The sequence below is a fragment of the Mastigoproctus giganteus genome, chromosome 8 (assembly GCF_048544385.1).
Source record: "Mastigoproctus giganteus isolate SK-2022 chromosome 8, ASM4854438v1, whole genome shotgun sequence".
Lineage (NCBI taxonomy): Eukaryota > Metazoa > Arthropoda > Arachnida > Uropygi > Thelyphonidae > Mastigoproctus > Mastigoproctus giganteus.
The window spans coordinates 76,369,121-76,386,194 of record NC_143582.1 but is presented as its reverse complement, the minus strand read 5'-3'; the positions used below and the strand labels follow the sequence as shown (position 1 = coordinate 76,386,194).

The 17,074-nt window shown below is 34.9% G+C and overlaps 1 protein-coding gene across 3 annotated transcripts in view; it reads right to left on the bottom strand.

The window, feature by feature from the left end:
* The window catches only part of LOC150081648 (tyrosine kinase receptor Cad96Ca-like), a 181,925-nt gene that overhangs the window by 58,643 nt on the left and 106,208 nt on the right, over positions 1-17,074 (bottom strand). For 2 of the 3 annotated variants that reach the window (XM_090379510.1, XM_090379513.1), the window contains one exon: positions 14,022-14,156. The exons of the other annotated variant lie outside the window; for it this stretch is intronic. In XM_090379510.1, coding sequence (XP_090235636.1) covers positions 14,022-14,156 — 135 coding nt within the window. The remainder of the gene's footprint in view (positions 1-14,021; positions 14,157-17,074) is intronic. 3 annotated transcript variants of the gene reach the window in all.

The following is a 17,074-nucleotide window of genomic DNA, read 5'->3' as shown; positions in this document are numbered from 1 at the left end:
TTTTGAGACCATTGCGATTAGAAGTGCTGAAGCTGAGCGAGCTTTCAGTGTAATGAATAATGTTGACAATTAAACACGTTGCAGATTATGATGACCATACATCTAAATGGAAAACCATTGCTTCTATTCGATCCCGATCGTTACGTCACATCATCGCTCCGCTATTGAGCAAAGCAGAAGATCGACAATAAATAAAGTAAATTGCATATGGCAATTTTTAGAATAAATTTTTTTTTAATATTTGTGCAATAATTTTTTTTCATGTAATCTGTGATTTTTGTGTACCTTTCCTAGAATAGTTTGTTTTTATATTGTGGAATGTTTTGTGATATGGGAAATATTTCATATTATTTTTCATTCCCAATATTAAAATTTTACCATGAAAAAAATGTATCCATTATATTTCCCTATATAGTTGTTAAAAAAAAAAAAAAGACGAATAAAAAAGTTGCACGTGTGCTGAGCACGCACGGTAGATAGTTTATGTGAAACATCCTTCGCGTTTCTTTTAGGTATTTGATTTGTATACTGATTACGAATTAAAAGAACTTCTTTATTGTAAATATTTTTATTGATCATTCACATTTCTGGAAGACAAGATAAAATGGATTTATGATAACTATAGTAAGAGACGTATACTTTCGACTGCAAAGTATCTAAATGTCTCTAGAAAACAGCGTCGATTGAATTAACAATCTTGTATTTGAGCGACATGTCACATACGCAGCTGTTAGGGGCACCTAACAATGAAATGTAACGAAAATGCGAGACGAAAAAAAAAAATTGTTGACAAATACTTCTATTGTTGCAGTCATATGATTAATGCATGTATTGTTGCAATCATACTTAATGCAGTAGTAACTTCAGGAAGTATGATTGTGACATCATACTATTCAAAAAAGTATGAACTCCAGACACTATCGTACCCAGGTATCATCGTAAGCGGAGGCATGACGATCAGGTTTTTGAATGTTTTTTTTTTTTTTTTAGATAGACCTAGGAACATTGCACGGTTAAGGGGATTAATAAGCCCCATCTGTCCACCTCCCTGAATCCGCACCTGACTCGAGATATCATACCGGTCACAAAAAATGCGTCGCTCTCTAATCAAGCTACAGTAGTGCGAGTGTGAGAAGCACTCCTGGTGGAGGCCGCGCATGATGTCACTTCTATGACCAATCAAATTTACTCGGTAGAAAGTCGGAAAAAGAAAAAATGTGAGCCCATTTTTAAAATATTCACAGCTCACCACTGAGCCAACATGCTTGACCTTTTTCTCGCAAACAACCCTTCTAAATTCAGTCAAGGTGAGTGGTCCTCTAGGTAACTCAGATCGCTTTTTGGTGATGGACTCTTCTCCCATGGAGCCATTCTCAACCTCATGTTGTTTGGCATTACAAGAATGCAAAATGGGATGATCTGCAAGATTTCTTTTCCTTGGTCGAATTACTGTTTCAAATCTTCTGATGTTAATGTTTGCTCAGATCGTGTCAGTGAAATTATTCTTGTAAATCCTTTATTCCACACTCCACCTTAAAATCTCATTCTTAATCTAAACCTTGGTTTTCCAATAAATGCACTAAGGCTGTTCAAGATAAGAATGTTGCATATTGCAATTGGCTTGTATCCAAATCTCCAAAATGAATTTGGAGATTTGGATACAAATTGTAAAGCAGTTTTTAATCAGTCTAAATGGTAGTTGAGCATTCTGTTCTCTTGCCAAAGCTACTGGCCACAACTTTTTCCAACCTCTGTCAAAACAAATGGTTCTGTTGCAACTTCAGCCAAAGATAAAGCAGACCTTCTAGTATCCCACATTTCTAACTCATGTATTAATGATCTTGGTAAAACCACCTCCTATCATTCTCAGTACACTCCATTCAATGCCTCCTATGATCTTCTGTCAAAGGATGTCAGAAAGATTGTGAACAAACTTATTGCTAAGAAAGCTCCAGGTTCTAATGGTATTTCTCTGCTTGTTCTCAAATACATGTGCTCTTGAGCTTACTCCTGTTCTCTATCACCTTTTTTCACTTTCCTTTCCAAAGGAGTTTCCCTTCTGCTTGGTAATTTCTCATATCCAGCCAGTTCCTAAAAGGGGTGACAAATCTCACCCATCTAATTATTGCCCCACTGCATTTCTTCTACTGTTTCTAAAGTAATGGAGAAGTCAATTAACTGCCAACTCAAACTATCCAGAAACTTCCATCTGATCAATGATTGACAGTATGGATTTCATCGGTGTCAATCCACTTTATTCCAGCATATCTTACACATCTATGGACAAATTCAAAAATCTTGGTGAAACTCAAGCAGTTGCTCTTGACATTTCAAGGGGTTTTGGTTGGATCCTGTTTGGCATTAAGGTCTTCTAAATAAACTCCACCTCATGGTTTGCCAACTGTTTTTTTGTAATTGGGTGTCCAGTTTTCTCTCTGACTGCTCACTTTGGGTAATCGTAGATGGCTGTCTTCTTCTAACTTCTCCACTAATGCTGGTGTTCCTCAAGGTTCTTCCATTGATGGGAAATCCTATCCATTGCATTCCACCTTCTAGTTTGAGAAACCTTGTCCAGCAGAAACAGCTTAAACTTCTCAAATATCCACTACAAATTTCATAAATGCTGATCTCCAGTGGGACAAAGATAACTTAGTTGATTTCAGTCCTGTCTTATATCTCTATTGGGGATTACTCTGGTTTCCAATCTCTCTCTCTCGGCATAAACACATTGCTTCCGCTGCATCTAAAAAAACTGGATTTTCTCTTTCGCTCTCAGTGTTACTTTTCTTCCAAACAGTTGTTCACTCTGTACAAATCGCAAATTTGCCATACCCTGGAATACTATTCTCACATCTAGGACAGTGCCTCCAAAACCTCTCTCGGGTTTCTCGATCACATTCAAAAGAGGGCAGTTAGTTTAATCAACTCATCTCTAACAGTCTCTATCATAGACGTTCTGTTTCTGCTGCATGCCTTTTCTATAGATATTTCCATGGGCACTGTTCTTCTGATTTGGCTTCTATAACTTCCACTCTTTTTTCCAAAGCAGTCCGGCACATGTCGCAACAACCAGTCAACATCCTTTTACTGTCCAACTTCAAACTCACAGAACTAACTTTTCTTATTCCTCATTTATTCATTCTACTAGCAAACAGGTTAATGCAATTACATCATGCTTGTACATAGTGAACTACCGAAGAAAATAAATTAGCATCGTTTTAATCAAATCTCATATTGTGAATACCTTCACAACGAGTTGCCATGATATTGCACAAATAAGTAACAATCCCGAATAAGTAACACTTCACCAATGGACAAATTGATGTTACTTGTTCTGGTAGGACACTCTTATTCGCCGAGAATTTTAACCGGAATATTTTATATATAATAAATACGGTACAGTAAATACAACTTATTGTTACTTTTCACAAACAAAAGAAGTACAGGCAATCCCCGTACAGCACGGTTTTGCTCAAACACGATTGATAAATTGCGGCAATCCTCGCACAACACGGTTAGAGAATTTCGGTAAACCTCGCATAACAGGCCATTTTTGAGCTTTTGTGTGGGGGAAACCCTGCTATTATGTTGGATGTAATTTTTCAACATTTCCGCTGTTGACTCACTAGTCAAAAAAAAAAAAAAAAATATATATATATATTCAGAAATCCCTGTATTTTATTTTGTTGGGAAATTCCCGTGTTACGTTCTGTGCTGTTGAACTTGTGTAAAAATCTAGATTTCAAAGTTTTATTACTATTGGATAGCACGCCAGGCCATCCAAAAGGTTTAAGTCATCCAAACGTTGAAGTTGTTCCTACCGCCACAGTTGTACTAGGTTAATAGAACTTCTTTCATTCAGCCGTTAGGTCAAGACATTATATCCACCTTTAAAACTTATTCCATCATAAAATCGTTACAGTGGATTTTGGAAAAAATTTATTCCGAATCTATTGAAGTAATGGAGGCATGGAAACATTTCTCAATTGTGGACTGTACCAGAATCATAGCTTTATCGCTGAAAGAAGTAAAACCGTCAACATTAAATGCGTGTGGCAAAATATATGGCCAGAGTCAGTTCATCCAGGAAATAATAATATGATCGAACGGGCAGAAAACGGAATCGGTGCGATAGTAGAACTTGCTACGTCGGTAGGAGGAGAAGGTTTTGATGATATGACTGCTGAAGCCCTCGTGGGTAACAGTTGATAGAATCACCCTCCTCCCCACACCAGCTGGAAAATACCCGAATTCAAATCCCGTCGATGAAGGGTGGTATTTTTATTGTTCACAACGTGGCTGAGTTAGTCGGGCGAGGGTAGCATGGTTTTTTTTCTCCTGGAAACTCAGGTTTTTCGTCCAGCAAAACAGAAAATTGACCTCAGGACACATGCAATTTATAGATAATATGCACGGAGTAACATGGCCTTAGTCGCCGATGCTCCTAAAAAAATTAAAAAAGATATTACTGAAGACGTTCACGAATTACTGGTAGAAAAAGAAGCCGGCGTGGCGGCTTTGGTGCAAATGGCATCGGAGGTAAAATCAAATCAATTCAAATGATGATATCGCAGATGAAAATGATGAACTTCCAAATTTTACACTAAAAAGCATAGGGGAAGGAATAAAGTTAGCCGAGGAATTAGAATCTTATTTTTTCAAAGTAGATTCTTGAATGAAAGGAGCCCAAAGTTCAAAAGGGAGCTTCAAAAATGCTTAGATCCATACAATGAAATTCACAAAGATTTATCAAGCAAAAGCAAACAAACCCAGACTACCGATTTTTTTAAAGAGAGCAGAAGATACATGAAATCTAGAATGGTGTATTTTTGTTTATTTCGTTAACAAAACTGTGTATTTTTATTAGCTTTTGGAACTTTGAGCTCTTGTACTTTTTCTTAGTATCGCATAACAGTTTCGCACAACACGACATTTTACAGGAACCGTGTTATACGATGGTTACCTGTATTAACTTCTTTCCCAGCATTAATTCAACTTCAGTGAAATCGAAAACGTGCGTATCACGGGGATGAAAACAAAATAATCATTCAAATAAAGAAGAAAGCTCAGTGAACGGTATGATAATAAATTCTTTTAACGGATCTTTTTAAACTTAGATAACCGTAGTTTTAGTGCCATTGCCAGTTTTTCGACAAAACCGTTTTGTTGAAGCGAGACTTACAAAGCTGATTTTATACGGAAAGTTCTCCAAAAACGAAATATTTTCATATACACAAGATTTTATTGTATAAAACTAATCTACCTTTCAATTCTAAGGTTCTTTTCTGTAAAAATCCAACTTCTTGTGTATATATATATATATATATATATATACACAATACTCTCACACGCATGCTCCAAATAGCAAGTTTTTGCTATCGCACAGCGTTATTTCCAGGGAGAATCTTAGTTTCGAAAGGTACGTAGATTTTATATGTTAATACTTAGATTTTTAATATAATTCAAAAACGAAACGATTAAAATTTTCTATCGTGACAGCGCGATTCGCCATCGTTTTAGATTGCAGTTGCTGCAATCTAAAACGATGGCGAACGTGTACGTACGCAAAGATGGGTAAAAAAAAAAAAAAAAAAAAAAAATGGCGACTAATAATATCACTGCCATAAACGCAATAAATGAACACCAAAGAAATAACAAAAATTTTGGAATGTTAAATTTTAAAATTAACTTGTCATTACGTTACTTTTTAGATTTATATTTACAGTACTCTGTTTGCTTTTGTAAATAAAACAAGCAAGGTATAAGTTGCTGGCTCACTTGCTTTCCGCACAGTAAATATGCATTGAATTTTATCATGTGCTGATTTTAATGGCTGCTGACAACCACCGTTAAGACTGGTGCACCAACAAATCTAACAACAACCGTACCCACGCAATGAAGTTTCCCTTTTTTGTGTAGTGCAACTCTCTTACTATCAGCACTTCCTCAGTGACGAACACATAAACATGGCCGCGTAACATTAAGTACCATATATATATATATCTTTTTTTTTTTTTTTTTCAAGTCAAATAAATAAATAAATAAATACAGCTGTAATAACATAAAAGACACGTCACGTGCTTGCTGGGTTTCTTTCTTGCCCCACTACCGCTGTGGGTTCTGTGATGCAACTGATCTATTGGAATATTGTCAATTCGGCACTTTGTTGCTAAATTTTATTGTCATGGTGCAGTGAGCGAGTTGAAAACAGTTTAATAATTTGATTTGGGAAGATAAAGAAATGTCACTGTTTCCGTGAGTTTCGTTTCATCATCTAGCGGTCCATATATTTTCGGAAAACACCCTGGAGTATGCGATACAAATGACGGAAGATAACCGATTTCTTTGACTGGATAATCGCCAAAAAATAAGCGTTAAAAAAAAAAAAAAAAAAAAAAACTTTATTATAAAAGTTACAATGGTGATCATGATGTGTTTTAACGGAAGAACGTCCCAAGTTTTGAAAAGCCGATTTATGAAACAGATGACCCATTGCAAACGATAAACTTCTGGAACAACCCATGTCAAAAAAAAAAAAAAAGGGGGAGGGGGGGGGATTACAGTATGAACTTTTAAATTACACGAACGCCATCTAATAAAACTTTTTCTGGAAAGTGCAACAACCTTTGGGATGCTTTTTGCGTAATATGACAGTATAATGTGGCCTTATATGCTATTTAGATTATACAGTAGATTTTCAGAATAACTGCACCTTGAATCCGCGAAGGTGCCGTTATTTGAATTTTTCCGTTATCTAGAAAAATTTATTTTTAATATATTTAATGCAGAAATAACGAGGCTAAATAACAAATAGAGAGATTAGGAATGCATTTTATTAACTACACATAAAAAACAAACATGTTGACAATCCTATGTTATATTTTGCCGTTAATACACTCCCGCTTACGCCCCGTTCTATTTTCTTTGTTATATCAAGTTTAGTCTCTGCTCGTGTAGCACAATGGTATCGTCATAGTCTTCCCCACACCGGGTGGAAAATACCCGGATTCAAATCTAAATAGGTTATACCGATGACGCAAGGAACTTTTATGGACCTTTTTCACTCTGTGGCTGAGTTAGTCGGTCTCAGGCGTAGACAGCAAGGTTCTCCCCCCCCCCCCAAAAAAAAAACTGGGTTTTTCGTCCAGCAAAACAGAAAATCGACCAGGGAACACGCGCAATTTACAGGCAATACACAAGGGTATATGAATTAGCTTTCCGGGTAACCCTAATGCAATAGTTTAGATCAGTGTTTCTCAACTTTTTCGTTGTTGCGGCATACTTTTAAAGGCGCTAAAATTTTGCGGGACACTACAATCACTGTTATATAATTAAATATAAAAACAAGCAAATATACAATAATAGCACTTTAATCAGTGAGACGATTGGGTTTAATGACAGCACAGTTTTTTTAATACGAGGATTTATTGTTGATAAGCTAACTCTCACTCTTTTTTTTTTTTTTTTTTTAATCTCATTTAAAGTGGAAAATGGCAATAAAATTCTAATTGCCTTTTCCGAAATTCGTGGATATTCATTTTGAATTTTGCTAATATCAGCGTTGTTAGTAAAGTGAATTTCCAGCGACTGGTCACTACGGATCTCAGCCAATTCTTCCTCTTGCAGATTAAGTTCTAATGTCGGAAGGTTTCTTGTTGAAAATGGGTCTCTTACCCACAAATATTTTTTGGTATCAAGGGATGGAAGGTAATGGACAATTTTTTCTTTAACAGCTCTAAATGTTTTCACTTATTACATTAATTATTTTAGCGTAATTCGTTTTGGCAGTCAATGGAAACATTTCTAAATATTTTTCATTTACCTATTTTTTTCCATATACTCAACTTTTCTTTAGGCGAACAACTTGTCAGTAGAAGTGAGTAAATTTTCCTCTGGGCCTTGCATACTGATTAATTTATAAGTTGCGCAAATAAATCTGCTAGAAAAGCTAATCTACAGCACCAAACTTCATCACTTAAATAATCACAAAATTTTGATTACTCCAGTGAAAAAAAAATATGAGCATTCCCTCATGCAACTCCAGGGAATCACATCTGGTGAGTATGGGCTTGGCACACCCAGGGTCCTGAGCTGGATATCATCATTCTTCTCTTTCTTGGTGATTTCCTTCCACTTTTGTCTCTGTCTCTCAGGGTAACTTAGATTTTTTTTTTTTTTTTTTTTTTTGGCTGGTGCAGCGTAAGCCTCGGGTTTCCTTGCGCCATATGGCTAATAATAATAACTCTGTGGGGGGGGGCGAAGTCTTTACTTTTATTTCTATATAATAATAATATTAAATATTCTTTGTTTTGTTCCCTTTTATTTATATAGACCTTTTTTCTTATACCTCCACTTACACATCTGACTTTGGATTCACAGGAGAATTCAGGTTCAAGGGAACTTCTCAATTACGTATAATTCCCTTCGGAAAGGCTAAGTGTTCAAGAATGACAAAAACATACATTAATTTATACATAACATAGTTTATTTACATATATATGAACAACATGATAAAGTGATCAAAACTCAAGCACATACTAATATTATTCAAATTTGCCTATGTAGCATCAGATATATATGTAAATTAATACATTGGGTTTACACTAGAAGGGTTATTTCTTTCTACACAACAAACTTAATATCTTTACAAAAACTGCTATAGCTTCTTCTTCACACATGAACAATAATCACTTAGGAGGATTAGGTAACACCCTTTCTCCTATGTAAATCAAATTCTTACCTTATAAATTGATTTAGGAATTTCACTCTTAACTTCCGTTTTAATTAGTGCCCCATTTTGTCTTGGGGAATATAATTTCACAACTTTCTCTAATCAAGACAGACAGTACATTTGACATCAATTTCTGGACTAATGCTGGTCCTAAGGGTTAGCTACATTCATAAGGCTATTTCTTTCTCTGTATTTCTCTACCCTTCCCTTCCAAAATATATCATACCTATATGTTAAACAATAACAAATGTCAAATTTCTCTCCCTTGCCTTTCTACACATGTCTAATTATACATTACTCAAAATCCAAAACTATCATCTGAATTATCTCTATATTATTTATGTATATTTATTTATACTTGTGTACAATTCCCTTAACATCTTTCTAAATTTCTACTAATCTGATATTAGAGTTCCTACAGTCCTTTATAGGTAAGTGAGAATACCTTATAACTAGTCACTTACTTAATTTTACGAATCGGATTTCTCTGTTTTGGGGCCTTCAGCTCCTTGTCTGGGAATGGCATCATCGTTTGCCAACGGCATTCATCTCAGGACTTCTAGTTTCTCAATGGGCTGTAGTCTACGTCTGGATAGGGTATCATTGTATCTTTTTAGGAATTTATGGGCTCGTCTTCGATTCTGCTACTTAACCTTCGGTTCAGCTATTCTGGCGGACTAGGGATTACAACTTTACCTTCTCAGCTCACTAATCTGTGCCTTGCCTTTATCGCTGCCTTCAGATGATGGACTAGGGTTATTTCTTTCCTTGGCCTTTATCACTGCCTTCAGATGATGGACTAGGGTTATTTTTCTCCATACACTTCATTCATCTGCAAATGGGCCACTACCCTTGCCTTCCAATTACGGATTAGGCTTATTTCTCCATACACTGCATTCATTGCATATGGGCCACTACCCTTGCCTTCCTATTATGGACTACTCGACTGTTCTCTTCTATTATGAAACTCCACTAACTTTTCTTAACACCTCGCTAGCTCACATTTTACTAAAGCACATTTCTGGGGGGTTACTACCATAAAACAAAAACAATTTCCAGTTGCGTTTCTGCTAGTGGAATCTGTTATAAACTGGTAGTAAACTATCTAATTGCATTTGCGATAATACAGATAGCTGGAATTTTACGTTATTATGGTGAAATGTGATTCCCCTTCACTGATATAAAAAACAAATACATTTTTAGAATCTTCTCTTCATTCCTATCGTGTTGCGTTCGGTTGGGGTGATTCCGCGTCCGACTGCCATTTCTTGTAAACACAAAGGCGAATCGTGCATAAGCGAATTCGGTTCGTGTTATATACGATAGCGTTCCCATATTTATAAATTAAATCATGTATAATCGAATTCGAGTAGTGTAAACACGTGTTATACGAGGACTGACTGTATATGAAAATCCCATTGCCAAATAGTCATCATCATATTTACGACGTTTTCTTCTTTTTTGTTGTTTGCTCGTTTTTGTTATTTTCTCCAAGCTCGTTGTTGCCTCTTCTGATTTCATTTCACTAAAAATTTATCCATTGCGAATAATTTCGAAAAAATTGGTTATTTCTAAAATGTACTAAAACAGTTAATTGAAAATACTTGTTCTATACGAATTAACTGCATATGACATTTTAGAGATATAAAAACGCAAAAAAGTACTTTTAAAACACAAAGGAAATTTCTTACTATGCTGCTTACAAGTTGCACTTATATAACTGCAGGGCACCTGGGAGAGTCTCTCATATAATAAGAATGACTGAATAAAGGTGAACAGATCTACATGTACTAATAGGAATCAAAAGGTGAATAAGGATTAAAGATGAACAGATCTAGTACTAGGAATCAAAACGTGACGTCACGTTGACCGCTGGAAGGGACTGGGATCGGTGCAGCTTAAATAAACGAATTTTTTATTTGAATTAATTTTTATTATAAAACTTGAATTTTAAAATTTTTTTTTAATTTACATTTTCCGCGGCACGCAGGTTGAGAAACACTGGTTTAGATTATCAAGTTTGTCACTAAGTTTTAATGTTGTTCTTCTCTGTATGAGGTTTATTAACTTTAGGAGCCATAGTGATGGGTTTTTAATAAATGTAAAACAGCAGTGTAACCCGCCAGGAGCTCACATCTGGCGAGTATGGGCTTGGCACACCCAGGATCCTGAGCTGGATATCATCATTCTTCTCTTTCTTCGTGATCCCTTTCTACTTCTGACTCTTGTTTTCTCTCTCAGAGTAATTCAGATTTTTTTTTTTTTTTTTTTGTCTGGTGCGACATAAGCCTCAGGCTTTCTTGCACCATATGGCTAATAATAATATCAGTACAGAATTTACTTTCAAAATGGCGGAAACACTATATCACCTCATGGGAGCTCACATGTAAAATGTGTCGGGGAGCTATATTTCCCATTTTGTTTATTGGTCGGAGACGCACTGTTGTCACTGACTGTATTCACAAGATAATACGTTGGCCTACAAAGCTCACATTTTTCTATCACGCCTCACGAACAGAAATTTCGTAATAGCGTGAGCAGAGGAAAATGAAGGAAATGCTAATAGAAAATTAAATTACAAGTGATGCTGTTTTTGAGTGCACAAGTAAGAAAATCCGAACAACATCAAGAACGTTGCCAATGTGCCTCTACCGAAGCACTCTCCACTTCGACCAGCTACTCGGCATGCTCACCGCAAATGTCCAGTCGCTCAAAATGGCCAAAGGATGAAAATAGACCAACAGTATTACAATTAACAAATTTAGAGGCCGAACAAATCGATCATTTCAATTTGTACAACTCATAACAATTTCTTACAAGTTCAATTTTTAGCGCTGAGAAGTGGTATGTTGTTATTAAATTTAATTAAAAGATTGTTTGGTGTTTTGACGGAATAAATCCTTATTCAAAATTAAACTTACAGTATTTCAACTATCCTTAGCGCTGATTGAATTGCGTATGTCATAATTAGATTATATAAGAAATTAAATTACTTTTAAAACGATTTTCATCTTCTAAGTACTGCAGTAAATGATGTAATTCGCCTTTTTCTGTTCTCTTGTTTTCTCGGCTATAAGAAAAGTTTATGCATTTTCAAAATCTGAATAAGAGAAACTGTGGAAATTCATTTCGCTTCAGCTTTTTCCAAAGAGAACAACACATAATATAATGTTTCTCCTACGACCGACTTTATATTGAAATGACGTGAGTCCCGTAAGGTAATAATAGTGTGTTTCCGCCCTCACGTGACTTTCCGTTTTCTTTTTTCGGTACTGAAAGACATCTGCGCTGTATGTATTTTAACATCCGATCTCAATGTGCCGTTATTTCGACAGTCTACTGTGCTGTACTTGAAAAACTTGACATTATGCTGTATTTCGCATAAGCACAGTATCACCTTACGCCAGGAATCTCTTACAGAATATGAAATTTTACAATCAAGACTACCAGAATAATACTCAAGCATAATGAATGCATACGGAAATAAATATTTGTTATGCCAATTTTAGTGAATAAAGAACTAAAAATACCAGAAATTGGTAACACAAATGCATCACCCAGCCAATTATAAGCTTAAAGATTACGTCTGTTTTTGAAATTTACACATTAAAATGTGAAAACTTAATTTTGCTAAATTTCACATATTCATGTTCACCATTGCAAGCTAAAAAAAAAATCGATTGAAAACGCTAAATTTTTACAACTAGAGGCAAAATGTTTATGTACAATGGCAAAACTGTCAAAGATTGTGAGCGAATTTAGCATTTTCCGTAAACGACCTTTTGGGGGGGGGGGGGGCTGTCGATGCTGTAGTCAACATTTTACTGACCAGTAGAGCACATTGGTTTACTGTGTGTGTGTGTGTGTGTGTGTGTGTGTGTGTGTGTGTGTGTGTGTGTGTGTGTGTGTGTGTGTGTGTGTGTGTGTGTATTCCATTATGAGCATCAGCATTCTTTGTACATTCAAAAAATGTTAACTTTATAGCTTAGAAAATTAGACCAAATCAAGGCCATCCAAGCATTGAAAATGGGTGTGCATATCCTTCAATGGGTTATAAAAACCACAGTAGTTTCATGTCAAGTTTCAACCCATGCACAGTTCCAACACCTTTCGTTTTTTGGAGTTTTTATTTTAAAAAAAGTGACTGACTATTCCAGTTCTCATTAACGTCACCTTTTGGTTTTCAGACTTATCAATAATGTTCTGCTAATCTCAAAAGTGAAGGTTAACTTCTTAATGACAAACACGAGTTTTCGAATCCATTACTTTTCCACTGTCCTCATGTGCCAAGGTTTTCGAGGAAGAAGTCTAAACGCGAATGCAGGAAATAAAATTTCAGCATCTCATTTCTTTATATGCATCGACTAGTTTCTTTTTAACTCCCTCTTTCTATGCGATAGACCTGCGGTTACACAAAAAATTCACGTAGTAAAACTTCAGAAACGGTACTACGTAAATTTCAAAACATCATCTTGCTAGCGAGAACAGTTGTTCCATGTAGTCAAGTAGAGACTTGTTAAAGTTGAAACTCGGCTTTGATTTTTTTTTTTTCCCCATGTTTATTGGCGAGCTGAAACTTATTTGCTGGAAAAAAATAAAAAATTCCGTTTTAACATGGACACATTCAATTAAAAAAAAAATTCGCAGAAGCATGTTGACATTAGTAAAACTGAAGGATCACCAAAATTGGACTACAGTGAGTTAGAAGGCAGAAAGAAAAAAGTGGGGACGAGACTTCTAAAAATCCTACGGGAACAATACAGATGTAACGGATTTCCGATATTGATTTTTGGTATTTAACTTAACTTCCACGGATAATCGAGAGTCTATATATTAAGGATATCGTTAATAATGAAATGCTTACCAACAGGGAAAAAAAAAAAAAAAAAATATATATATATATATATATATTATTATTATTTTGTATTATCATTCTATTGTGTCTTAATCTGTCTTTTGTGCATCGTTAATGCCATTGTTATTGCTAATTACCTATTGCTACAGATACATAAAAAATTTTTTCATCAGTAATTATCATGAAAATTTCTTTAGCAATACGTTTCTAAATCCTAAATGTATAGGCCATGTGAATTTAAGATAACCGAGACAAGGCTAGCTTAAAGACCAGTAATGTATTAACGCCAATACCTATATGTTAAAAAAAACACCAGTATTTAAGAAAATCGAACTATTGTAAACGTGTATATATATATATATACATATACACACACATACATACATACATACACACACACACACCTCCCAAAGGGATTTAACAACGATAACTTACATCATCTGACAGAACATCAGCCGCTTTGTTTGCTTCAATTGCTGTCACCTCCTGGGAAAGACTTATTTTAGGATGGCCTCTCGTCATTCCCAAATTCTGCTGATCTGCTGTTGGGGTGGATGTCTTTTTGGAATTCTAGAAAAGAATATTTTGTCTCGTTAATTGCACTATCACGGAAATAAAACATGCTGTGCCAAGCAATTAGGTAAATACAGGTAATTAGTAGCAGTTTTTTTTTAAACCAAAACCTATTAATTCCAGGAATACTGGATCCAGTTCAGTTTATGAAGTACACTGTAATTAAACCAACGCAGGTTTGAGTGCTTTATTATCTTCAAATAAATGTTTATATTGCATATCATAATAATCAGAAATGCGCCGATTATCTGAATGTACTCTCTTTTTTCAGTAGTGCAGCAAATTATATCTACAGACGTTCCAAACTGCGTTTTTCCTAGTAAAGAGTCAAACAGTACTGATTTCTAAACAATTTCCTTGCAGATTGTTGGACATAGAGCCCTGCAGTTGCGATCTTAAATAGCGTTATTATTTTTTGAAGACAAGCACTTGATCCTGCGAAAATATTTGAAAATCTTATTTTCCCTCTTGGTACAGAATGAATAAATAACACTGGTTGACAAAAGGAAACTTTTTGTTTAATCAAAGATGTAAACAATTTTTGTGCGCTGATTTAAGATATGTTATTAGTTGTTGGTTTTTTTTCCCCTTCCTACCACGTGTAGTTCTCGTAATACGGTTGCTGATAATATGAGAATGCAATTTAATTAAGACGATTTCATTATAAAACACGAGACTGGTTACAGTTTATAATCCAGTGCACAATTTAATAACGTTGGGCGGATGGTTTTCTTTAATTAAATACATTTTGTCCTGATTATATCTCAGTACATCTAGTAGTAGCGATTTTCCACTGTCTTCATGGAATCTCGTACTGTGCCAAGGTTTTCGAGGAAGAAGTCTAAACACGAATGCAGGAAATAAAATTTCAGCATCTCATTTCTTTATATGCATCGACTAGTTTCTTTTTAACTCCCTCTTTGTATGCAATAGACCTGCGGTTACCCAAAAATTTTGAAAGCCTGTCATGCTCTTCTAATACAGTGGTTTTCAACCTTTTTTTTAATAACGGCACCCCTAAGTAATTTATTTTATTTTGTGGCACCCATACTCAATTTTCTGCGTGTCAGATCCTATTCTCTCTCTCTGTATGTATATATATATATATATATATATAATATTAAAAAATATGTTATATGATAATCATTACAATAATATAACTATAAACAAAATTATAATTCATAATACAAATTATATATAATAATTTTATTCTTTATATAGAGGTATTAAATAGATAGTATGAACCAGAGCTATAATGCTCAATATTTGAGCATTATAGCTCTGGTAGAACACTCCGTATGATACTCTCCAGAAATTAAAACGAAAACAATTAAAAAATCGAAAATCTTACATTACCGTAAGAAATAATTAGAATTTGATTTTTAATTATTTCTTACTGTAATGTGAGATTTTCAATTTTTTAATTGTTTTCGTTTTAATTTCTGGAGAGTATCATACGGAGTGTTGTTCTACGTATCATATTGAGCTAAACTTCTCTTATTCTTTTACAAATAGCGGTACTAAATAAACATCAATTACAGATTACCACAAAATTAAAAAGATACCTCGTACACCTTTTTATAATGAAATAAATATAAAAATTTAAAAAAAATAATAAGTTTATGTAACTTAAACCCAAAATAGTTTCATTTGAATCCCACCCCCAAACAAAGATTACTTCTTTCACTTTCCTTGTTTGGTACACTGGTCTCGCCACCGAATCCAGAATCGGAATTCATTTCTGCTTTAATCTCGGGGAAATTCACCTTTATCTTTGGAAGAGGGCTGTAAACTCGATGACTCTCTCTCTATGTCGGGGTGTACTTAGAATTAGCCGAAGTTATCAGGTCTCCACCAATCCCGCCTTCATCGCATTCCATATCTTCTTCTAAAGAATTTAGTCCATGCCGTAGAGGTACACTGGTCTCGTCATTGAATCCAGAATCGGATTCATTTTGTAATATTATTCACCATCGTGGTCTGATGGCTCCCTCCATATAATGGGTATGGCAAATAGCATCGACTTCTTCCTTTTGTTCATCCAGTCATGAAATCCATTTAAACAATCGGTACAAATAACATGTGGTGCCCACGTGTTGTTATTCAGGTCATCTAGATTCTAGAGGATAGCCAAAATATAATTGGTAAATTATCCAAATAACCGTTGTGATTTAGTTAGGAAAAAGCCAGGACGCACACAGAATTTGTTGGGGTGATTTTGGAGGTATGACGATGAATATATGTATTTAAGTAATTCACCGAAACTTACTTAAAACAATTTAATTAGGGAATAACAAGGATATAGCTATATGAATGTATAAATAAAAGTAATAATTATATCATAAGTTGGCTCACATGCCTAAAGGAAAACAGCACCTTGTCCACATTCCAACCCCCCCGGGTGGGAAAAAAAAAAAAACTTTGTGTAATAGCATAATTGCATACTGATATTTGTGGCAATGTTTCTGAATGCAAGAGACACCCTGAAACTTATGTTATGTAAATTAATTTACATAACATAAATTATGCACAACAAGGAGACATTTTTAAAAATAGGGATTAATCTTTTCAATATTATTCAAACAACGTTTCGATGAACATTTCTTTCACCCGCCCCAACAGTGATTGAGAACTTGAAGAGCTTTGTAACCACTTTTTCAGCAAAGCTACAAATATAATTAATGGGATTAACCTGTTTTTTTTAATTAACAAAATTCAGTTTAAATTACAAAATGAAATGAATGCTTACCTTATTCACAGACAGAATTCTTTTCGAGTTCACAATACTAACAAAAAATGCTATGGCTCATCCAGTTTTGAAAATGAAATGTTTGCTTTCGATTATCTAACTCCGGTGTTCCCAAAATGTATGGGGGGGGGAGAGTTTTTCTTGTATGAAGCACTTCAACGGAATG